We start from the raw sequence: 25,080 nt of genomic DNA, 5'->3' as shown, positions 1-25,080 counted from the left end.
ATGAATCCTTGGAGTGCTCATCCTGGGCCCCTCGAACGTCATACGATCCTGAGTGGGATATTTCCCGTCTATGACTTCATTTGTAAGATGACACTGTTCTTTTGCACCAGTACATGTGGACCAGCTAATTAAAATACTGTACTGGTTCATTCAAGAAGTATTTACTGAGTTCCTACTACATACAAGGCATCGTGCAAATGGACTGTCTAATATGACATAGAAATTTAAAAATAGATTGCCATAAATAAACTCCATGATAGGGTTATGTAAAGCCTTTCAGATAATTTTAGCCATTTGTATACACAAATAGGACTTCTAATTCTACCATTTGAATGACTTAACCTGTATTTTTCCACCCTCACCCCTCCCTTCCAAACCAATTCATTTGTCTTAGTCTACAGCCAATTTCTATCTGTTTTCTGATGGTAGGATTAGAGCTGTCATGTAAGATTGTGCCCCCTACAAGGACATCTCACCAGAGGGGCAAACAGGGAAGAAAAACTTGACGTTCTGCTGGCTAAGCCATATGACCTGGCCTTGGTCAGTGTTCACCCAGAGGAAGGAAATAGTTTTCAAATTTGCATGAATGTCCCTTATATTTTAATTATGGCCCTCCTCAGTTGGTTCATGGGCCAGAGATGGAGTAAATGGACAGAGTTTAGTATTGTAATTAAATAAGATGTACAATAAAGATACATATAATGGCATAGATGGTGTCTGTCTAGCTACGTGGTAAGTCATTCATGTAGGTGGCTATATTTGGTGTTCTTTTTACTCAGCCAAGCCAACTATGGGGAAGCAAGAGAGAAGGAGAAGGACGCCACAGTGAAAGCTGGGTGAGTTCCTCTGGAACCCCAGTTTGAGCTTCTTCCTCAGCAGAGGGTCCCCATCAGCTAAGTGTTTCCAGAGATCTTGTGTCCAGGGGTCTGAAGGCATATTTAACCTACTGAAAGACACCAGCATCTTCCCTCTGAACCAAAGACAGCAGGCATCAGAAGCCTCAGTCTCTAAAGGAGAAGCTGTTGGGCAAGTAGATCAATGAGAAGCTGCTTTCACCATCAGGGATGAAAGCTGGAGACCAAAAATACCTTTCCTTGTCAGGCAAAGGTTGGGGGGATGAGCATTATAAATGAAAGAAAACCAAGTGGTATGATTTAAAGAAAGGATTGCAGTCCCCCAAACTCCCCCAAAACCATATGCAAAATTCTGCCAGATTCATTTGACTTAACTCCTCTCGTGGCGAGTTAAGGTCAGGTGGACTGCTTACGAGTCAGTCTCACTCTGGGGAGAGTTCGTTTAATTATTTTGATTTCCTAAGTGCCGGCTGATTCACTGGAGCAAAACGAACTTTTGCTGGATTGAGAGGAGCCTGCAGAGGTTTGGCAGAGGTGTGCTATGGGTTAAACTGTGTATATCCCCAACTCAAGTCCTAGCCCCAGTACCTAAGAATGTGACCTTATTTGGAAATGGAATAGTTGCTAATGTAGTTAGTTAAGATGAGGTCCTATCGGAGTAGCATGGACCCCTAATCCAGTATGACTGCTATCCTCATAAAAAGGGAAAGCTGGATGCAGAGACCCACACACAGGGAGAACACCAGTGAGGACTGGAGTTACACAGCCACAAGCCAAGGCTCTACCAGCAGCTGGGAGAGAAGTCTGGCACAGACTTTTCCCTGGTGGCTTCAGAGGGAGCACAGCTCTGCCAACACCTTAATTTTGGACTTCTGGTCTCCAGAACAGTGAGATGGGAAATCTGTTGCTCCAGAGCCGCCCAGTCTGCAGTGGGTTGCTATGGCAGTCATTAGACACTAATGCACTGTGGGATGGGGAGAGAGGGGCGAGCCAGCGTGCTTCTGATGGGCTCTGGCTTTCCAAACACGACCACAGCCATACCTCCCACCCACATGTTCTTCCCACAACGTGACTTTGCCAATTTTCCCATTGAGTGTTGAGGTCTCTACACCCTCCCCTTGAACCTGAACAGGATTTTGTGACTTCTTTGACTAATTAGAGTATGGCGAAGGTGACATGGTGTGGCTTCCAAGGCTAGGCCACTTCTGCCCTTATCTCTTGGGACACTTGCTCTGAGGGAAGCTAGCTTCCGTGTAAGTGGTCTTGCTGCCATGAGGCCACCATGCTGTGAGGAAGCCCAATCTAATCCACACAGAGAGACCACATGGAGAGCCCCAGGCTACACAGAGAAAAAGATGCCTGACCCTCCACCCTGAGTTGCTCCAGTCCTGCTCTGTTTTAGTTCCAGTCACTATTTGACTGCAACCCCAAGCCAAAACTGCCTACCCAAATCCCCAACCCACAGAAACTCTGAAAGATATTAATGATAAAAACAATTGCTGTTGTTTTAAGCCACTAGGGCTTGGGATTTGTTACACAGCCTGCAGGGGTAACTGGAAGATGAAAGGACTTTTGAGAAAGGGAGCCCAAAGGGAAAGAGAGATGCAAAGATGCTGCAGTGAGATCAAAGGCTAAAAGACGGCAAAAGTCCAAAGAAAGAGAGGTGCTGAAGGCATTTCAGGAAGGACAGTGGCGGCTTTTTCTCCAACAAGGGCAGTGCAGTCAAGTGGAAAACATCTGGGCTGGAAGACAAATGACCCCACACCCCTCCGGTGCTGCTGCCCACTGGCACTTTGAGCAAATGCCTTTCCCTCCCTGGAGAACGTTTTCTGAACTCATGGTGTGTGGAAGAACAGCTCACCCTGGAAATGTGGAGCTAAAGAGCAAGAATTGCACCCCCCGCCCTGCCACACACACATACCCGTGCATCAATTCTGGGGCCTCCAGGCACCCTCTGACTGTGAGGGGTTGTTCTCATGTAGACTCTGCTGCTGGGAGATACACCGACCAGCCGAGACAAGTATCTGACCACTTGGCAATCACAGTACATGAATCCAGTGACACTCCAGTTTATGCGCCCACAGGGATGCTTGACCTACACGTTAGGACAAAGACCCCAGACGTGGGCGATGAAAACAAGGTGTGACCACTTGGAGGGACCCTGCCCGAAAATGATCAACTGGCCTCCCTAGGGGACGACTATTCCTCAGGGCCACAACTGCGAAACCAATCTCTCCTTAGGTTAAAAATAGAAGAGGAAAAACTAAGTATGTAGTTCCTTGGAAATAAGGAATGAGCCAGAAGAACTTGAAAGTAGTGGGAGAAGCAGAGGAGGCCAGCTCTCTGATGGGACAGCTCATGCATACGACAGAGGAGCCTGGGCCAGGAAAGCCTTGCCTGACTTTCTCTCTGCTCTTTAAACCTCTTTCCTGGCTTTCCTCATACACTGTTATTTAAGTATGATATATCTTGGTCTGTATGTGCTTAACAAGAAAATATATAATAAATAGAGTTTAAAAAAACAAGATGAATAAGAAGAGAGCTGAACATATTTCTCATCCACTATTCTTAACTCAGATAGTAGCCCGCCAGGCTCCTCTGTCCATGGGATTCTCCAGGCAAGAATACTGAAGTAGGTTGCCATGCCCTCCTCCAGGGGATCTTCTCAACCCAGGGTTCAAACCCAGGTCTCCCACATTGCAGGCAGATTCTTTACTGTCTATGCTACCAGGGAAGCCCAAGAATACTGGAGTTGATAGTCTACTCCTTTTCCAGGGGAATTTCCTGACCCAGGAATTGAACCGGGGTCTCCTGCATTGCAGGTGGATTCTTTGCCAGCTGAGTTACAAACGACACCCAAGTAAAGACAATCCAAAGTCAAAAGATGATTGTGGTGATAGCACAGTTGTTTTTAATGTTTAATTAGGTTATCAAATATTTCATAGATTCCAATAGCTGAGCATCTGTAATCAACAAATATGAGCTAATGAAGCAAGAGGTCCAAAATTATCAAGAAATAATGTAATCTTGAGCCACTTGTAAAACAAAGGTACAAAATCATCCCTTTATATTACATTTATATGATAACTCTCTTTATGTTATAAAATCCCCAAGGGATAAACAGAGATGCTGCTGGTGTGTTACTGGATGTCTCCTCACCACATCCTTGCCTCTGCCTTTTCCTCTTCATCCATACAGACATTTTTATTACATGTTAAGTGTCGGGCAAGGCTCTGGCAACACAAAAAGGCTTTGACTATTAACATCTTTGATGAGAGTACTGTGCAGTGGAGAGACAAGACATTTATATAGATATAGCACCTGAATCACTGTAAGTGTCCATTCAAAATATATTGAGTCCCTAACTATTCTAATTGTAAGAAGAAACCATTCCAGAAATAAAGCTGCTCTCTTCACAGTGCAACGCTGCTTAAAAGATGGTATGGAAATCGCCCATGGCAACCCTAAAAGCAAAATAAACAAACACAAATGTGCTCTTATGCAACTCGGCTGGTGCCAGGAAAGAAACGAGGGGTGGGAGCTTCATCCATGGAAGGAGGTGGGGACAGTGGAGCAAGGAATAGCCCTGGCACACTGAGAATATCTGTACCTGTAACTGTATGATTAAAGCCGGAGGCAAATGTCACAGTCGAGAAAGAGCAAAGGTCAAGTCTATGTACACGTTTAAAGTCAGCTGTCAAAGTTGGGTCCGCCAACCTCAGAGCTGAGGTGTGTGGTCGGACAGGGTCGGTGAAGTGGGACAGATGAATATAGAACTGACGGTCAACCAGAAGACCAGTGGCCACACAGGGGCAGGATGAGGGGTACGTGATGGTGAGGATTTTAAGAGGCTGGAAAGAGTAAGGAGGATCAAGGGAATCCTAATTCTCACAATGGGACTTCTGTTTATTCCCAGTGCAGATGTATAGAGAAAAAGCACATATATAAAGGTGAGTTGAGCCCATCTACAATAAACCTATAGAGGAACGGTAGAAATTAGAACTGAATCCTCTTCTGGGACATACTATCATTTTTACATTAAAAGATGGCAGTTGGGTTCATGTTTCTGTATTTCCACTGATGGTGATAATGTCTGGTTATTATTTTTCTTACTTTCCCATATAAGACAGAAGGACAGATCTGACAAGGGATATTTCCAAGATGCCCAACTACCAGGCAGAGCTGCCATAAGAACAGGGCCCTTCTGCTTCCTCTTAGGCCAGGAAAGGTATAAAATGATCCCACCATTCACAAGCTGTTGTAGAAACTCACTGACTGTCCTCATGGAATGGTCCCACCTGTCTGTAGGGTCACAGTCATGGCACCCACAGCTTTTGCATAGTAAACATTTTCCTGAAAGAAGAGAAAAGCCTTTTATGATATAGTGAGGTGCCCATCATTGGTGGAATTCAAGTGGAGGCTAGATGCTCAAGGCAAAGGCACTGGAGAAAACATTTCTGGCCTTGGATTGAAGGTTTTTCCCAGCCCTGAGGTTCTCTAATCTACCTGCAAACCACTGTTGACAAGTGGGATGTAAGGAAATGTGTCAGAAGAGCAGATGTATTTAGAGGAAATGTGATAAAGGATACTAGTGGTAAAGAACCTGCCTGCCAATGCAGGAGATGTAAGAGAGGTGGGTTCAATCCCTGGGTGGGGAAGATCCCCTGTAGGAGAGCAGGGCAACCCACTCCAGTATTCTTGCCTGGAGAATCCTATGCACAGAGGAGCCTGGCAGGCTACAGTCCATAGGATGGCAAAGAGTCAGACACGACTGAAGCAACTTAGCATGCACATTCTAAAAGATTCCATCAAAAGAGCCTGATACCTGACAGTCTTTAATTTAGAGCCAAAGAATTTTGTAGCTCCTATTTTTCTGCCATGTGTAGAAATGTACATAGATTACAAATGCGTAATCCTGTAATATCCGTGTCTGTTGCAGCTGTTATCAAGAGCTTTAAGTGCTAGGCTTAAGTCCATATGGGACAGAGGAGGCCATGGTTCCTAGAGAAGAGACAGTTGGAAAGCAGCCATCTCCCATCAGTGTTCTGGTGTAGAAAGGTAGATGACTTTGTTTTTCCCTGAAAGAAAAAGAGTTTGTAGTCAGATATGTGTGCATTTTCCTTATAGCTCAAAAATAAATTATACAGTGCTCAGTAAACTCTGAGATTCAAGGGATTAGATCTGATAGACAGAATACCTGAAAAACTATGGACGGAGTTTCAGGATGTTGTACAGGAGGCAGTGATCAAGACCATCCCCAAGAAAAGGAAATGCAAAAAGGCAAAATGGTTGTCTGAGGAGGCCTTACAAATAGCTGTGAAAAGAAGAGAAGCAAAAGGCAAAGGAGAAAAGGAAAGATATAAGCATCTGAATGCAGAGTTTCAAAGAATAGCAAGAAGAGATAAGAAAGCCTTCCTCAGTGATCAATGCAAAGAATTAGAGGAACACAACATAATGGGAAAGATTAGAGATTTCTTTAAGAAAATCAGAAATACCAAGGGAACATTTCATGCAAAGGTGGGCACAATAAAGGACAGAAATGGTACAGAACTAACAGAAGCAAAAGATATTAAAAAGAGGTGGCAGGAATACACAGAAGAACTATACAGAAAAGATCTTCACAACCCAGATAATCATGATGGTGTGGTCACTCACCTAGAGCCAGATATCCTGGAATGTGAAGTCAAGTGGGCCTTAGGAAACATCACTATGAACAAGCTAGTGGAGGTGATGGAATTCCAGTTGCGCTATTTCAAATCCTAAAAGATGATGCTGTGAAAGTGCTGCACTCAATATGCCAGCAAATTTGGAAAACTCAGCAGTGGCCACAGGACTGGAAAAGCTCAGTTTTCATTCCAGTCCCCAAGAAAGGCAATACCAAAGAATGCTCAAACTACCGCACAATTGCACTCATTTCACATGCTAGTAAAGTAATGCTCAAAATTCTCCAAGCCAGGCTTCAACAGTACGTGAATTGTAAACTTCCAGATGTTCAAGCTGGATTTAGAAAAGGCAGAGGAACCAGAGATCAAATTGCCAACATCCGTTGGATCATAGAAAAAGCAAGAGTTCCAGAAAAAAAATATTTACTTCTGCTTTATTGACTATGCCAAAGCCTTTGACTGTGTGGATCACAACAATCTGTAGAAAATTCTTAAAGAGATGGGAATACCAGGCCACCTGACCTGCCTCTTGAGAAACCTGTATGCAGGTCAAGAAGCAACAGTTGGAACTGGACATGGAACAACACACTGGTTCCAAATCGGGAAAGGAGTGTGTCAAGGCTCTATAATGTCACCCTGCTTATTTAACTTATATGCAGAGTACATCATAAGAAATGGATGAAGCACAAGTTGGAATCAAGATTGCCGGGAGAAATATCAATAACCTCAGATATGCAGATGACACCACACTTATGGCAGAAAGTGAATAAGAACTAAAGAGCCTCTTGATTAAAGTGAAAGAGGAGAGTGAAAAAGTTGGCTTAAAACCCAGCATTCAGAAAACTAAGATCATGGAATTTGGTACCATCACTTCATGGCAAATAGATGGGGAAACAGTGGAAACAGTGAGAGACTTTATTTGGGGGGGCTCCAAAATCACTGCAGATGGTGATTGCAGCCATGAAATTAAAAGACACTTGCTCCTTGGCAGAAAAGCTATGATCAACCTAGACAGCATATTAAGAAGCAGAGACATTACTTTGCCAACAAAGATCCATTTAGTCAAAGCTATGGTTTTTCCAGTAGTCATGTATGGATGTTGTTGGACTATAAAGAAAGCTGAGCGCTGAAGAATTGATGCTTTTGAACTGTGGCATTGGAGAAGACTCTTGAGAGTCCCTTGGACTGCAAGGAGATCCAACCAGGACATCCTAAAAGAAATCAGTCCTGAATATTCATTGGAAGGACTGATGCTGAAGCTGAATCTCCAATACTTTGGCCACCTGATGGGAAGAACTGGCTTGTTGGAAAAGACCTGATGCTGGTCAAGATTGAAGGTAGGAGGAGAAGGGGATGACAGAGGATGAGATGGTTGGATGGCATCACTGACTCAGTGGACATAAGATTGCATAAGCTCCAGGAGTTGGTGATGGATGGGTAGGCTTGGTGTGATTCAGTCCACAGGGTCGCAACAAGTCAGACACGACTGAGCGACTGAACTGAACTGAACTGAAACTCTGAGAAACATTTTTAGCCTACTTGTCAAGATTCTCTTACTTCTTGAGAAACTTCAACTCAAATTCACAAACTCCACAAGATAAAAGAGCAGGAAATCACAGTGCATATCATCCTTGAGAGAGGTGTATCATTATAAGAAAAGAAGAAAAAAATTTTTTTTGCTTCAGCGGTTATCACTTGTTAGATTCGGGTTAGAACTATACTTTTTATAAAGAAAACAATGATCCATTAACTCTGAGTTAATTTTCTTGTACAGGGTTGGTGTTTCGTTTAACTAATAGCACACTTTGAACAGTATCACCTGAATTGGGTGATACTATGGCTATGAAGTACAGCCAAATTCCTGACCCACAACTGGGTTCAAACCCATAATCCAGGGCTCATCAATATTATGCTCTTATCAACTTGAGCACCTAGTGAAGCCAGAGGTGGGAAATGACCTTTGCAAGACTAGACTGTAAGCTTTCTAACAGGGATTGTGTCTGTCTTTTGCATTGTGATAGCCCAGCATTTAATACAATCCCTAGAACACAGGAGGCATTTAATACATGTTTATGGAATGGATGAAGTTTTTCCCTGGGTACCAAGAACCTATATGTCTCATTTCTCCTTTCACTTTTTCTTACCCTGAGTTCCATTTTCTGAAGGTACCTACTCTTCCACATTTCATGGGTTGCAAGATGAATTAGAAGAAAAAGCAGGGATTTCCCTTGTGGTCCACTGATTAAATATCCACCTCTCAATGCAGGGAATGCAGATTCAATCTCTGGTCGGGAAACGAGATCCCACGTGCCACGGGGCAACTGAGCCCAAGTGCTGCAACCAGAGAAAGTCTGGGTGCTGCAGCAAAGACCCAGTGCAGACCAAAAAAGAAAAAAAAAAAGGAGAAGAAAAAGGACTTCCACGTGATTGTGACAGAATGTTTGTCAAGATGGGAAAAACAAAGGACAAAATCCTCTCAAAAGTCAGTAGTGTGGGATGATTTGAGAGATTAGCATTGAAACATGTATACTATCATATGTAAAATAGATGACTAGTGTCAGTTAGATGCATGAAGCAGGGCACTCAAAGCCGGTGCTCTGGGACAACCCAGAGGGATGGGGTGGGGAGGGAGGGGGAGGGGGGTTCAGGACTGGGGGGACACATGTGCACCCATGGCTGATTCATGTCGATGTATGGCAAAAACCACTGCAATATTGTAAAGTAATTAGCCTCCAATTCTAATAAATTATTTTTAAAAGGTCAGTAGTAATTAACAATAATGAGATCATTTGGAAAAAGACAAATCAATGTCACCATATCTTCTCTGAACCAACTGCACAAAGGACAGTCCACCCGGACAGGAACTGTACCACTTTGTTGACATCAGGCACCACTTAGGAAACAGACCACTCTCCTTGCAAGCATCATCCATGGTGTGTGTTCCCTATATGCTGAGAGAGGTGTTTCGGGTCCTATGGTACAAAATGAGGCCAAACCCAGTTCTAAAGGGAGCTTGGAGTAGCAGGTGCAGAAAATAAAACTCTGGAGCTGTGGAGAGACAGTCTTCATCCCCAGGATCCTTCCACGCGCCTCTTACCTCGGGGCCTCTTTCGCCAGGCTAGGATGCCAGCTCCAGCCAGGGCAATGGCGAGGACAATGAACCCAACAGCTTTCACCACGAGAAGTATAGTTTCCGATTCTGAAAGTAAGCAAATAAGGGAGGAAAAAATCCACGTGTCCTCCTGCTCTTCTATGTTATCTTTTGGGGACTTTTTTCCTGTGATCATCAAGAAGCCCAATACTACTTTTCTTACTGTGACTTCTTCACAGCTCTGTGGAGAATAATCTGAAACAGGAACAGCTGTTCCCAAAGTATGGTCTGAATGCCCCAGGTGTCCTCAAGACCCAATCAGAGAGTCAATGAGATCTAACTCATGATTCCCCGCCCCCCGCTTTTTTAAATCTCCATCTCTCACATGGGCACAGGGTAATTTTCTAGAGGCCACACAATATGAGATGACATTATCACTCTGACAGCAAATAGAATGCTATGTTTTCTAGTGTTTACTTAAAAAAAATTTTTTTTAATTTGCAATACAGTAAATAGAAATAGATATAACTTATATAAACAAAAGCTCTTTGGGGTCCTCAATAATTTTTTGAGTATAAAGGAGCCCTAGGACCAAAAAGTTGAGAGAACCTCTGACTTAACAGACCTATTCTAAAGCACGCAGTGATCCACGGTTCCTGCTCACCACCTTTCCTCGGTCTCACTCCCCAGACAGCCACAACCCCAGCCTTACCCTGGAAACCCTGAAGAACCATGTGGACTCCCCCATGCTCCACGTGACAGGAGTAAATGTCACCATTCTGAGGATCCAGCTCAACAGACACCCAAGTCTGATAGGTCCCATCCCCACTGGGAAGAATGCCTCCATAATCGGTATCTTGGACAATTTCTTCCCCGTTTTTCATCCAATTAATGGAAATTTCTGGGGGGTAAAAGCCATAAGCTCTGCAGTAAAGAGTTGTAATCCCTGGGAAAGTTTCTTTGTGATTGACTCTGACTTTGGGGGGCTCTAGAAAAAAAAGAAGTTCAAGTTAAAATAGAAGTATCTTATGTACTGAGTGCACAATACTAGAAAACAGCAACTGCATTTCCCAATTTTCTTCATTGCAGGAAACATATAAAAATAAGAATAACCCAGAACCCAGGTTCACCAATAACAAATTCTTTGATCTAAAGCCAATTTGAGCAGATTTCTGTTACCTGAAACCATTAAAATGAAAATAAGTATTCAGCTAGTGAGTGGGAGAATTGAAACAAACTCCAGTCAACTGCCTCCAAAACCGATGTGCTTGAACAGAGAGTCCATATTCATACCTGTAGTCCAGGTGCCTCCCCAAGGGGCTGCCATAGCTCTGGAAAGCCCCACTATTAAACATCACTCCTGTGGGAAAAGGCACATCGTGTCTGGGAGTTTCCCACAGCATGATACAGACATAATTCATTTTGAATAATGAGATCATGCATGAAAAGTTCTTTGTTAACTAAAAGTTGACCAACTGAATCATATCTTTGATGTATAAGAGGAGTTTTTTACTGAAAGGAATCTTATCCTAACCTCTTAAGGTAAGCAAAGACCCTCTGTGTGTCTTTTTTCTAATTTCAGATTTTTACTCATCCTGGTGTTGTATGATCTCTTGGTTACTACAAAGCTTGAAGAATTGCATTACCTCCCAAACTACTGGGCAGGGGGTGCCAAAAAAGTTCATTCAGGAAAACCCAGATGAACTTTTTGGCCAACCCAATATTACCCAACTTATCATTAACAGGAGATGGGAGGATTTATCTCACTGAATCCCCCAAAAGGAAGGGTCCCTGGACATACTCCACTCAAAACAAGTAGAATTGCTGAGTGTTGTTAAAATGCTGATAAAAAGGTAACTAGGGAAAGTTTTCATGAGGAAGTTACAGGTCACTGTAGCCCAACTAACAAAACAGACTTCAGAAAAGGATGGCTAAAAGCTAAATTAGAGGACTGTTACGTATGAAACTGCTAGTTCTGAGGATGTGGGGACAAGGAGTTCCCCCTCCTCTTTACCTGTTCTTTGTAAGGCATCTTTCCCATACTCCAGGAATCTCTTTAACCAAGCAATGCATTCTTCTTCCAGCCAATTCTTCTGATATTGTAACTCATGCCGATTGGCCTCCCATGCCCGCCTGATGATGTCAGCCACATTATCCATGGCCATCCAGGACAGGGTATCTTTATTGAAGATAAGGAAATCCTGTCCATCATACGCATATTGGAGAAATCCCGTGATGCTTCCATCCTCCAGTAACTCACAGCCAATCATTCTCTGGTAAGTGTGAAACCCTGGAAGACACATGAATGGCAGGAAGGGAGGGGTTGACAGGGGGATGTAAAGGTGGGTACCCGGATGATCTGACTAGGGGCATGGCTGGAAGCATCTTCTACCCCAGAATACATTACTGCACAGGCCTGGCATGGCATCACTGAGTCTCCAGAAAGTTCCTGTGATATAAGCCCACCTATACATAGGTATCTACAGAGTACCTACTGCATGTCAAAGGAGTATGATAATTCCTGCCTTGTGGAGTTATCCTATATTGGGAACAACTAACTGATACACTTTTTACTGCAATGGAGGAGGGAGAGATACCCAGGAGCCAGAAGTATCCCCGGGGAAAGTTAATGTAGTAAGTCATTGCCCATAAGCAAGCATTTCATTAGGCCTGGAAATAAGACACGCAACGGCTAGATTTAGGAGGAGATGCAGGTCAGCAGCCTGAATGAAGATGGGACAGGGACGTGGGGGCACATGGGGTCCTGGGGAAGAAACAGACAATGTGGAAGAGGCACAGGACAGATGGCAGGCACTGAACCCCAGTGACAAGATTGCCTGAGCTTTGCCAAAAGAAGGTAGCTCAGCTCACAGCCACTGTCAGCCCAGGGGCCTCTACCGGCTTGGGGGCTAGGGATGGAACGTGCTCATCCCTGCTGCCTTCACCACCTGAGTGATTGTAGTGACGCTGCAGCTGCTTCAGTTCCACCTTGAACGCCTGCTGCCAGCCCCGCAGCAGCTGTGTATACCTCTCCCAGTGATCAGGCGCCAGGTTTTCCTCCATCCACAGGGCCCGCGGCTCCTTCAGCTGGGAGACACTGCTGTACATGGTGATGGGATGAGAATCCACATACCCGGCTGAAATAAATTCAGGGATCCCATAGCCAGGCTCTGAAATGCCCAGGCGAAAATATCTCAGAGAGTGAGTCCCTGCGAGAGAGGCAGAGAAGGCAGATATTTAGGGTCATGGCTGATCCAGATCCATAAGCTGCTAGATTCCGTCTAAACCTCAGGATAGTCCTCCGTGTTCATTTGCACCCATTCCTTCGGGGACCCAGCTGCTACTTCCTCTTATGGAATCACAGAACCCCAGGAACTTCGACCTGGAAAGGACTTCAGAGCTTTAGCCAAGACTTGGAGCCTTTTTTGTTCAGGTTGAACATTTTTACGCGTAACTCAACTTGTAGGTGAAGTTAAGTGCTCTGGTCTTTTGGGGAGGGGCCCAGGGCCACTCACTGGCCCCTCCAGGGAGATCTATCCCTGAGGGATTCTGAGGGTTTGAAAACCCTGACAACCAACGCCCAGGTTTCACCAGCAGAGGCTCTAGGGTGATAAATGAGGGCCCTATCTCACTGCTGTGCATGCACATGCGCGTGTACACACACACACACACACACACACACACACACACCCCGGGTTGGTTAGTCTGCTCGACAGACCCACAGTGAGAACCCACATAAAGACTCAGGCCTCCCAAGGAAAATTTTAAATTTTTTCTTAAAAAATTTAATTTTCAAATTTTAAAAAGCAAAATTTTAAAAATGCTTTGTCTATTATATCAAACCAACTCTGAAAACCATCTTCCTATTCTTTCTCTACTTTTTTCTTCTAGCCAAACCTCACTGTAAGAATTGTCATAGTCCCTAATGGTCAAAAGCCGGCTAAGATGAAATAAAACTGCATGACTTTCTCTGCTGCTTTTGCACTGAACTTCTCTCATGTCAACCAGGAAGCTCCACGTCTGGTGGAGACAGTGCAGTCTGGAAGGAATGGGATGGTGTCATAATGGGGTCAGTGCAGGGCGTGGGCCTTCAGGGAAGACTTTCTAGAGAAGATACATCTTAGGGGAGATCCTGGGATGGGGAGGAGGTGAGCAGGGAATGAGGCTGAGCAGGGACATAGGAGAGAGGACAGACAGTAGGAGCAGAACAGAAAACAATTTGTACAGACAGAGGCTAGGAGAGCGGGGCTCACTGCGGGAACCAGTGGCCTAGGATGCTGGAGCTCAGCAAGCATCACAGAGGAGAGGAGAAATGACACCTAAGAGGTAAGCAGAGCTGAGACCAAGGAAACCAAGGTCCTCCATGTCCTGCCAAAAAGCTGGCGGGGAGAAGACACGCAGCACGGTGGCTTTCTTCCCAGGCTCTGCTCAGTGTTGTCTGGAAATGCCCATCTCTAGGCCTTTTATCTTGTTACCTCCTGCCATCCTGACCCATCAACATCCTCCCCAGTCAGCAAAACGCATCTCTAAAGACAGCCCCCAAGACCAGCCCTGATATTTGCAAGGCTGTGTCAAGAGATCAGAGGAGGCCCACATGCCAGAGGCCCAAATATCTTACAGGGATAAATCAAGCTAACGAACTGTTTAGTATGTTCTACTCTCCCTACGTTGACAAATATCCCTTCATATGACCTCAAAGCCCAAGTTCAAATTCAAAAATCTGACTTGGTGGTGGCGCAGAGAAAGGTAGCCTCCATCCTCCAGCCCCTGGGCCTTAGCCTGAGACCCACCTCCTTCTCTACCTTCCCCAAGTCCCCCCAGCTCTGCTAAGGGCCTGGTGCTCTCTCATTCAGGCTCCATCTATAAACACTGCCTCTTTGCCACCTCTTGGACTTAGCAGAGGCCTTACCATCCTTAGGAGGATGGACCAAAGGAAGAGGCCCATGTAAATTCAAGCAGCCCTGAGTCATCTGGGCAGAGAGCTGCAGGTTCCAGATACCTGTGGTGAGGTGCAGACCCAGGGCAAGCACCTCCACTTGGCCTCATGGACGCTTGCTCTGTGGGGAAGGATGTGGATAAGGGAGTTGTTGGAGCAGGGCCCTCTAAAAGGTGGAGCCACATCCACGGCTTCTCTTGTATGTGTCTAAGAGCTGCCCTAGACACCATTTCCCCCAGTTTTTTCCAGGTAGCTCATCCCACTGTTGTCCCCTTTGTGAAGGCTCAGATCTTCAGGCACGGCCTTGGTCGCTGTGGAGAACCTCAGATGGGGGTCAGGCTGACCCCCAGGTTGAACGCAACTTAATGAAGTTTACTCCTTCCTCTTCATTTTAAATATATGTTTAAGAAAAAAGTCAAAACAAACAAACAAACAAACAAACAAAACAGTTCACAAAATGGTTGGGTTCATTTTTGTGCATGCACGTCTGGCTATAACTTTTTCTAAAGCTGTTTATGAAAGAATCCACACTGTGCAGACTGTCTTTTAGAACAGGCCTCCCCAAGGCCAGGGAACCCTCACCTCAATCCCAGGGACGGGGGAGCCTGGTGGGCTGCCGTCTATGGGGTCGCACAGAGTCGGACATGACTGAAGCGACTTAGCAGCAGCAGCAGCAGCAGCAGCAGGATTCCCTGAGGCCGAATCAGGCCTACTCAGCCCCGGCCCCTTCCAACCAATTGCACCAGTTCTGTAACCTGCAGGATCCTCCAGTTTTCTTTCTTTCTTTCTCAGTTTTCTTTCTCTCTGCTCCTCCAGCTGGGGTGGGAGCAGTTTTGGGCAGCACCCATGTCCCATGGGCCCCCTCCCTGGAGGTAGTATCCTGCATGTCAGCTGTGCTGCTGAGCAAGATGGAGGCTGTTCTCCCCCAGGCCTGGGCGGAGCATAAAGGCCCCATGGTCCCTCCGTACCGCTTTGACCTTTTATTCCCCACCCCTCTCCCTTCCCGTGGCGGTGGGGGCTGGAATGGGGAGGCAACCCAGTGAAAACCTCTGAGACTGGACATAAGACCATCACAAAAGTGTTGGTTCTTATGAAAACAAGAGTGAGGATAAAGCAGAGGCATAAACTCTATCCCCGAAACAATAGTTCCATATTCTGCCTTCTATTCTCTTATCTTTGTTCACTTTCTACCCACTTCTCAGTCCTAAGATACTTAAGAACTGGAATTTAGCTTCTTCCTTCTGTATTTCCTACAAGGCCTAGCACAGGGAGCCTAGCGCATGGTTGGAACTTAAATATTTGTAGGTATTTGTAAATTGTTTGCAAAACACTATTTTTATGCTTCAAAATAATTAATTATGCTGGAATGAATGCGAATCAATTTAACTTCAAACTTATGCTTTATTTTAAAAACATTTTTGGCCTCACCACATGGGTATCTTAGTTCCCTGACCAGGGGTCCAACCCAGGACCCCAGCAGTGAGAGCTCCAAGTCCTAACCACTGGACTTAAACTTTAAAATAGAAATTTTAATAAAATAAAATAAAATTTTAGTTTTATAAAATTAAATTATAATTCCCAGGGAATTCCCAGGAACTTATACTTTAAAAAATACTTTTCATAAGGTGCAAGCTGGTGAATGGGAAGCAGAGCTGAAATCTAATTTACATCCAGCCTAGAGTCTGCAAAAGGTGTAATATGGTGGAATCTGCAACCGATTTTGCAAACGGTTCTATTTCTCCACATCTGGAAAGGTTTTGTGGTTTCTCCGCAGATTATGCAATTGCTCAAAGATGAAGGCAAAAGGAAGAGCAAGTCATGAACATTTTCTCACACTTTCTTAGTCTCCATCTGAGTACTCAACAAACATGTGAGTACCTTCTCCGTGCTAGGCACTGTTCTGGACTCTGAACACATTACATACAAAACAGGTGAAAATGTCTGCCCTTCTGGAGCCTACATCCTAATGGGAGGACACAAGGAAGGCAGACAATATAAAATAAATACATATAACCCGTCATTTAAAAAGTGCAGTGGATAAAAATAAAGGTGCAAAGAGGACTAAGCAATGTAATTCTAAACAGCGGAAGTTAGGGAAAGCTGGTCTGAGAAGACTTTGAACAAGTGCCTGCAGGGAACAAGGGAGCCAGGCAGATGTCTGGGGACTGCGGTCCAGGCAGGGGGATTTTGTACAAAGGCCCCAAGGAAAGGTCAACCTGGCACATTCTGGGAAAAGCAGTGAGGCCTGGGGCTGGAGCTGAGGGGGTGAGGGGAAAAGAAATAGGTAGGAATTGCTTCCACGCTTCCGATAGCAAAAAGCCTCATAGAAATCAAATCCCAGACAAAGAATGAGAGAGAGGGAGGAAGGATTTTAAAAAGAGACTATGTCATTGACATATAGAACTTCCCTCGGAAACTGGGTTTCCTTCTATGACATCTGGGGTCTGCGTGCCTGGTAGATGCCAAAAAACAAACAAAAAAAATAGTATTACCAACTTGGGGTATTACTGCTCAATGGGGTTATTTATTCTAAATGAGTATCACTGACATCATCTCAATACATAATATCTACAATCCATGTAATTTCACTTTCTTACAAAAATGTAACTTCATAAAGATTTGCATAATCCAGAGTTTAGAGGTCAACAGAGAGACACATGGCCTGTTGCCAGCTGTCCAAGGACAGTGGAATGCCCTTTTCTCCAATCTCCGAGTCTTGTTCCTGGTTTCGGAGCAGTTTTTCTCCACCAGCCAGCCCTGACTTCACAGGGTGCTCTGCCCCTAAAGGCTGGCCTCCATCTGCCAGTCGCCTGCCCATCCAGCCTCGTGCAGTCAAGCTGTGGCTCTGCTCCAGGACATCACAGCCTGGTCCCCTTCCCCTGCCACGCACCCAGTTACCCATCTGGCGTATCCATAGGTATGAGCCATGCTTGCTCCTTACTTGGGCTTCTAAAATGTTACCTCAGCTGTGATGGGAAGTTGGTTGACAGATGTTAAGTCAGTAACTCAGAACAGAAAAAACAGGAGAAAATTCATGGTACTCTTTCTCTCATGATACATTAGATCTTGTGATAGGTTATATTCCTATGGATATGCTGTCTGGATGATTAGATTTCCATATAACTATGAAGGTTGAATCATTTGAAAAGACCTCTATTGGACTAGTTTTGATCTACCAAAATGGCAATTTCATATGATTCATTCTGACCTTCTGATTCTTTCTTCTTGTTCCAATAATTACAAATTGGGTTTTTCTCTCCCTTTCCATGAACAGATTATCAGCATCAATCCAATTAGTGGACTGAAATCTACAATTTTGAATTTGGTCTTCTGTCTAGGCCAGTCAAGCTGCTTCTCAAAGAGGCAGCTCTGTCCCAACAGCCTCTGATAGACGTTGCTGAAAAGCCTGAACAACACAACTGAACAGCGATCAGACCAAATATAGTGGTGACTCTACATCTTAAATTATGTTCATTTTAGCCTGTAGATGAACTAGCTGGACCATTTTGACAAAAGGCTGTGGAAATGACAATAACTGCTAACGTATTTTCAGATAGTCATCCATGAGGGCAATTGATATTTGAGTTTCTACCATGTAAGAGGAATTGTGAGGCAATGTCAGGAAGGGAAAGACAGATCAGACACCAGTTCTTTTCCTCCAGGAATTTACAGTATTATTGCAGAGCCAAAGTGAAAATGAAAGTGAAAGGCGCTCAGTCATGTCCAACTCTTTGCAACCCCATGGACTATACAATCCATGGAATTCTCCAAGCCAGAATACTGGAGTGGGTAGCCCTTCCCTTCTCCAGGGGATCTTCCCAACCCAGGGATTGAACCCAGGTCTCCCATATTGCAGGTGGATTCTTTACCAGCTGAGACATCAGGGAAGCCTATTGGAGAGCCAAAGAATGTGACAAAAATAAATACAATACAGGGACATATGGCAGCAAGCAGTAAGTGCCACAAAAGAGGCACCAATGGAATGTTCCAGCAACTAGGAGAGACATCCTGGTCTTCCATGAAGGGATCCAGAAATGCCACAAGGAGGAGATGGAAAACCCGCTATGAAGTTAGGCCTTCCATGCACCATGGAGCACAGTGAAATCTGAGTCATAACCCTCAGAACCACGCTTATTTCTTGAGTGCAAACCATGTGATAGCTACCATGCTAAGTCTTGGATAAACATGAATTATATTTACTTCTCAATACAACCTTTTATGTGTGTGTGTGTGCTCAGTCACTCAGTTGTGCCCAACTCTTCATGATCCCATGAACTGTAGCCCACCAGGCTCCACTGTCCATGGAATTCTCCAGGCAAGAATACTGGAGTGGGTAGCCAGTCCATTCTCCAGGGGATCTTCTCAACCCAGGGATTGAAACAGGGCCTCCTGCATTGCAGGCAGATTCTTTACCATCTGAGCCACCTGAGAAGCCCTGCAACCCTTTGAGGTAGATCTTAAAATTCCCAGGGCTTCCCTGGTGGCTCAGACAGTGAAGAATCCGTGTGCAATGTGGGAAACCCGGATTTGATTCCTGGGTTGGAAGATCCCCTGGAGAAGGAATGGCTACCCACTCCAGTATTCTTGCCTGGAGAATCCCATGGACAGAGGAGCCTGGTGGGCTACAGTCTATGGGGCTGCAAAGAGTTGGACACAACTAACTGACTAACACTTTTCACTTTCTTAACATTCCCATTTCACAGATAGGAATGGGTTCAGAGAGATGAAGAAAATTGTCCAATATCATCCTTAGAATCCATAAGTAGAGGGCCCAAGAATTTCCCTCTGACCTGTCAAGCAGGAAGCCTCTCTGCCTTAGACTGCCCAGCTGTTCAGAAGCAGAGGCCCTTCCCCATCCCAGGCTCTGTTTCAGGCTCCTCACCAGGCTCACCATTGCTCTCTCCCGCCCTCTTGTGTCAAGGATGACTCACTAATCCCAGATTTTCCTGTCCCAGGGGAACCAGACTTGAGACCTTCCTACAACTGGCTGTGAGTCCTGACTGGATGACCAGTTCAACAAAGCCCCAATTATTTGTTGGCCCTCCCAAATGCCCCTATGTCTTAACACAGTCAAAATGATTATAATTCCTGGGAACTACTCTCTGGAATTTCAGGCATCGTGGGAATGAGAGGGAGAAGTGGAGGGTGATATTTTTAGTTAAGAGGGCCTTTGGACACTAGTCCAACTATGCAGTGATGTGGGTGGCTCTATACACTTCAAGAACTGCCAGTCTCTCCTAACAACTCCTCTCACTACAGAAACTTGTTGAGGGCCAGGAAGTGCTGAATGTGGCGGTTTGACTTTTAAGTTACTCTTTTAAGGCTACCCTTTGGAGGTTACCAGTGTCCCTTTTAAATTTTATGCTTTTCTGAACTTCCAGTAGGCACAGTCCTAACTGCTAGGAATACAGCAATGAACACATCAATGTCCCAGCTATCTGAACTCCTTTCTAGAAGGAAGACTGGCAGTAGCTAAGTGTATAACACAAGATCAGCTGCTGACAAGGGTTTTGAAGAGAAATAAAGAAGGGAAAGGAAATATACACAAAAATAAACAAAATTTTTTTAAATGGAGAAAAAGATACTGAAAAAAGAAAATTTAAAAAGAGAAAAACTAATTTAAAAAAAAGAAAAAAACAAGGAAAATAGAATGTGAAGAGGGATGATCTTATAGGTTAGAGGGACCAGGAAAGGCTATCTCAGCAGGTGGCACTTGAGCAGAGATGTGAATGGAGAAAGGAAGTCAGCTTAGGAGAACCTTCCAGGCAGAACAACAAGCCCAAGTCCTCCAGAAAGTTGCCCATTCCATGTGTTTGAGGAATAGCAAGGTCTACTGTGAGCCATATAAACCTTCAGAGAATGAATGAATGAGCCCTGATGGTTTTTTCCCCCAGTACTCTCTGTATACGATGATGACCACAGGTCTCCTATTTCCCAGAAGAATTACAATTTTATGAATTCTATTCTTATAAAATGATTCATTGAAGTTGTAACAAAATGTGATTTGGTACTCATACTCTTGAAAAGTTTTCCATAATAAATATAAACTTGGCCATCAGAAAGAATGTTCTTTATCATCTGTCTCAATTTGGGTTTCATAAAGCAAGTATTTAAAAAGTCATGTGTTTTCTCTTTAACCTAGGCCCCTTCCTTTGAGACCTTGGGAATCCTCTAGTGAGGATGACTGAGGTCAATGGGTTTTAGTAAGAATAGACAAATATTCCCACTAGTCAGAAGAAAATCTACAAATTAGTTGAATTTCTCGGATTTAGATAGATTCAATGTCAACTAAGAAGAGGGCCTTAGGGGAGTAAAACAGTATCTTGGAGAAATTTCTACTGCATGTACCTTGGCAACAGCTCCATGGAAACAGACTGGAGTCTAATAAGGTCTATAGCAAGTGCCCATATTTTCTCATGTTAACTCTTGGAACTCAAGGTCATTTCTTAGCAGATAATTTGCAAGCCTGTCTCTTAACACTAGCCCAGTTGACAATTCCGGGGACTTATCTATCATCAATCCTTATCTGTGGAGGACTTCATGAAGCAGATTGATATAGCATATTGAAATACCCATAGAGTTATGAATAACGTCAAGAGACTGACCTTGGTGTTTTTCAGGATCAACCATACAAACCACATATAGCTCTGCCAGAGAGATCCCATGCCTGCCCCACCTGATTACACCCACCCCTCACCAGCTCACAGTTTCCCACGGGCTGGAAACCTCTTTCTTTTTCATGCAAATTCTGCAACCAGAATAAACCACAGTCATGAATTTAGTCATTATTGCTGCCCAAGTTCTCTATGGCAGTTCTCTCCAACCCTAACCCCAACCTTTTTAGCACCACAGATTGGTTCCCTGGAAGACAACTTTTCCACAGCCTGGGTAATGACGAGGGGTGGGGGAGGGTTTCAGGATGATTCTCATAGAAACCTAGATCCCTCCCATGCATAGTTCGCAGCAGGTTCTTGAGCGTTCCTATGAGAATCTAATGCTGCCGCTGATCTCACAGGAGGTCAGCTCAGGTGGTAATTCAAGCTATGTGGAGCAGCTATAAATATGGATGAAGCTTTGCTTGCTTGCTCACCTGCCTGCTGCTTACCTTGGCCCCAGAAGTTGAGGACCCCTGCTCTATGGCATACAGTCAGATCACTTCAATTTCTTAGAAACATCACCTTGGAACATAAAACCCAGGAGGTGTTTATTAAGTGCCTATTGGTCACTAGAACATATGAGGGAAACGAGAAAAATGAGATCTCTCTCCCCGCTTTAAGGAGAACCTTGACTGAGAGATTTTGGTAGATAGAAAACTATAAAACTGGGAGCAGGAGCTATGGGAGTACAAAGGCAAGAGCAGGTTACTGAAGGCTAAGGAGTCAATGAGAACACCACACTGGAAGTGATGCTGGAGTGATCTTAACATTGCTCTGTGATCTCAAACACTCTGGTATCTCCTCCCTGCATTTCCACCCCTAAAAGCTCCCATTCAGGGCCAGCATTAGGTCCAAATATCAACAAGACCAAGTCCTTTTTCATAACTCCATCTCCCTTCCATTAGCACTCCTCAATGCTCAGCGTGCTCAGTCAGGGTCCTGGCAGGTAATAGCCTTCACTCTAGATGAGTCACATGAAGAAACTTCAGTGGAGGGACTCTACACAGAGCTGTGAGCAAGGTTACAGGAACAAATGAGGGATGTTAGGGAACCCAGAAGCTAGCAGTTATAAGAAGCCGTTACCAGCCCTAGTGTTGTAGCGATTAGAGGAGCAAATAGTGTTCCTGAAGCCCAGTGGTAGCTAGAACCATGAAAAAGGGGCTATTCATGGAAAACTATATTGTGGAGGGACACAGCTATTATACTACCAGAGGCACTAGAGAAAGAGGGAAAAGGAGAAGGTAATACCTCAACCTCGCTTCGCTCTGATTGCTTTCCCTCCGCGTCTCCTATTGGGTGAACCCAAACAGAAATCAGCCTGTGAGAGAGACCGGGTGATGTCGCCTGTAGCAGTCAACGCCCCGGGACACAACACAGGGCCGAGAAGGATGCAGCGGAAGAGAAGGAGAGCCAGCACAAGGTGACCTTACCTGCCCTTCATAGGCGACTGGTTCTATTTCTCATGCTGTCAGTTATCAAAGTGCGGAGCATCCACATCCAGAGACGCTACGATTTTGTGGGAAAGCCAGGGGCTGTGGGCGGAAGACCTGCATGTGCTTCAGACTCTGTTCATTATGTGAGCTGAGTCCACCTCTCTCGGTCTGGATCTCCTCATCGGGAAATGGGGATATTGTCTCAGCCACAAGGGTTAGTTAGACCAACACATAAAAGATTATATTTAGGGGGTATTGTGGTCATATTATTGGAGAGTTCTTTGAGAATCAAATACAGGCAATATATAGGCTTTTTACCTTCTAGAAATATCACTCCTGCCCTCTTTTTATCCTCTGTCTCTTACCTTCACCTTCAATCTTTCCCATTTCTGACTTGAATGGTAGGACTTTTCTATAGAAGTTTCTATAGAATTAGGACCTATGTCTATCTTGTCCATGGTCATGTCCCCAAAAGTGCCATCACATAGTAGGCCATCAAGAAACACACAGATATTTTGAAAGAGCTCCTTCCCATCATGCTCATACATCGTTGTCTATGATGGTAGCCCAGATGTTGTCCAGCAACCCCCTGGGAGTGCTGAACTCTAGCTGAGAAAGCAGTTGCTTAGAGCAGAGAAGCCTGTTGCTTCCAGCCCACCAGTCTTCTTGTGTATTTGGGGCAACAGAAAGCAACTGCTTCCCTAGTAACACAGGTTCCCCATACAATGAAAATCTTTTTCTACTCAGTTGATAACTCTTACACTCAGTACACAAGTCCAGAACCATGGTTTTATCTTTCTGGGATCTTGTGTTACAGGTTGGGCTTGTGGTGAGGAGGATAAACAAATAAACGTGAACAATGGATCTGCTCTACTCTTCAATGCCCCTGAAACCCTGACCACATCCTCATGAGACTCACCAAGCTAGTAGGGAGGAAAAACAAAAGTGAAAGAAAAGACATGAGCAGAAAAGACAGGGAACAACGTTCAGAAAGGAAATAGGAATGAGGAAGTTATCCAGAGGGTCTTTCCAGAATGGCTTTCAACCCCTCAGAAAAGGTGGGCAACATCAAGATCCTACGCACACAGACTGGAAAACTGTATAGCTTTCCGGTTCATCACTCCAACAAGTCCTGGGTTGAATAAACACACTTTTCTGCCCCTGGCTTCTTCACTTCACCAGGAGTTTTAGGAAAACAAACTGTTTCCCAGAGGCTCCCTCAGCTGGGGAGTTTAGAGTAAAGAGAACTTGGGGTACTCACGAGCATCGCTGAGCTTCATCATTAATACAATGATGAGAGGCAATAGGAGCATCATCAGCCCCTCTAAAATCCTTCTCTTCTGATTCTTTTAACAATAACACTGACAGGTCCCTGTTGATCTTTCAAGAACCTTGTACTGTATCGGCTCTCTCCGTTTTTTGGTGATTCAGCAACTGTGACATTCAAGGTCTCTCTCCCAGTCAAAACAGTGGAAATGTTGGTGTCATCAGTTGCTAGGTAGCATAGAGAGCAAGAGAAAACGAAAGGACCGCCTTCCCCAGTGACCTTTAACCCTTTGTTGGTCTGAGACACTGATTGCTCCTTTTGCTGTTCCTATCTTGGTCCTGTTACCAACTTCTAAATATTTATGGAGCACAGCTATAAGAAAGACACAGGGAACACAAAGATGAATCAGTTCTGGTCCCCCAGGGAGCTCAAAAGAAAAAGAAGCCTTTGTTTATTCCCTGGAGCTTAGGTTTCACCCAAGATCCATGAGAAAGATTCACACAAAGTTCCCAGGACTTGCTCTGGCTTCCTATAATGCTGCAGTCCACATGTCTGATATAATATGTATCCCCTAGACTATCTTGTCATTTTTAGCTTACATCTATCTTCCATGCTGCTCTAGCACCCCCAGCCCAATAGCTCAAAAATGCTCATTGAGTAAAGGAGACCTGGGGCTTTAAGAAGATTCTGAGGGGCAGCTGGCTTGGCTTCCTAGATTAGCAAACCTCAGCACAAAGCCACAACTACCTGGTCATCAGGAGAACACAATGACCTGGGAAACAGAAGTGTAGCTTGTTCAGGGAGTTGGAGGACAGGCCCAGACAGGAGAGAGGATGTAGAGGTGAGCGGGAGAGATGAGTGGAGGCAAGGCCACCAGGCAGGCTGGCTTGAGCTTCTGCTCAGGGACCTGGGATGTTTGCATCCTAGCTACTTGACCTTGTGCAGAATCCCAAATTGTGTTGAGGCTCAGTTTCCTCGATTTATCTATTTTGCTTTGAAAACTTTTTCTTTGGTATTGGGGTACAGCTGATTAACAAGCTATGTCGTGATAGTTTCAGGTAAACAATGAAGGGACTCAGCCATACGTATTCATGTATCCATTCTCCCCCAAACTCCCCTCCCACCCCAGACTGCCACATAACATTTAGCAGAGTGCCCTGTGCTATATGGTACATCCTTG

General features: G+C 44.7%; 1 protein-coding gene across 1 annotated transcript; it reads right to left on the bottom strand.

Moving 5' to 3' along the window:
• Nucleotides 1–3,742: 3,742 nt before the first annotated feature.
• LOC133228061 (major histocompatibility complex class I-related gene protein) lies at nt 3,743–24,084 on the bottom strand. Its single transcript, XM_061383392.1, has 6 exons — nt 23,895–24,084; nt 12,557–12,817; nt 11,623–11,898; nt 10,321–10,596; nt 9,615–9,716; nt 3,743–5,932 (listed from the first exon to the last, which is right to left on the bottom strand). The coding sequence occupies exons 1-6, from the start codon at nt 23,947–23,949 to the stop codon at nt 5,892–5,894; spliced, it is 1,011 nt and encodes a 336-aa protein (XP_061239376.1). The 5' UTR covers nt 23,950–24,084; the 3' UTR covers nt 3,743–5,891.
• Nucleotides 24,085–25,080: the final 996 nt, after the last annotated feature.

The sequence above is a fragment of the Bos javanicus genome, chromosome 16 (assembly GCF_032452875.1).
Source record: "Bos javanicus breed banteng chromosome 16, ARS-OSU_banteng_1.0, whole genome shotgun sequence".
Lineage (NCBI taxonomy): Eukaryota > Metazoa > Chordata > Mammalia > Artiodactyla > Bovidae > Bos > Bos javanicus.
This window is presented reverse-complemented; position numbering and strand designations above follow the sequence as displayed.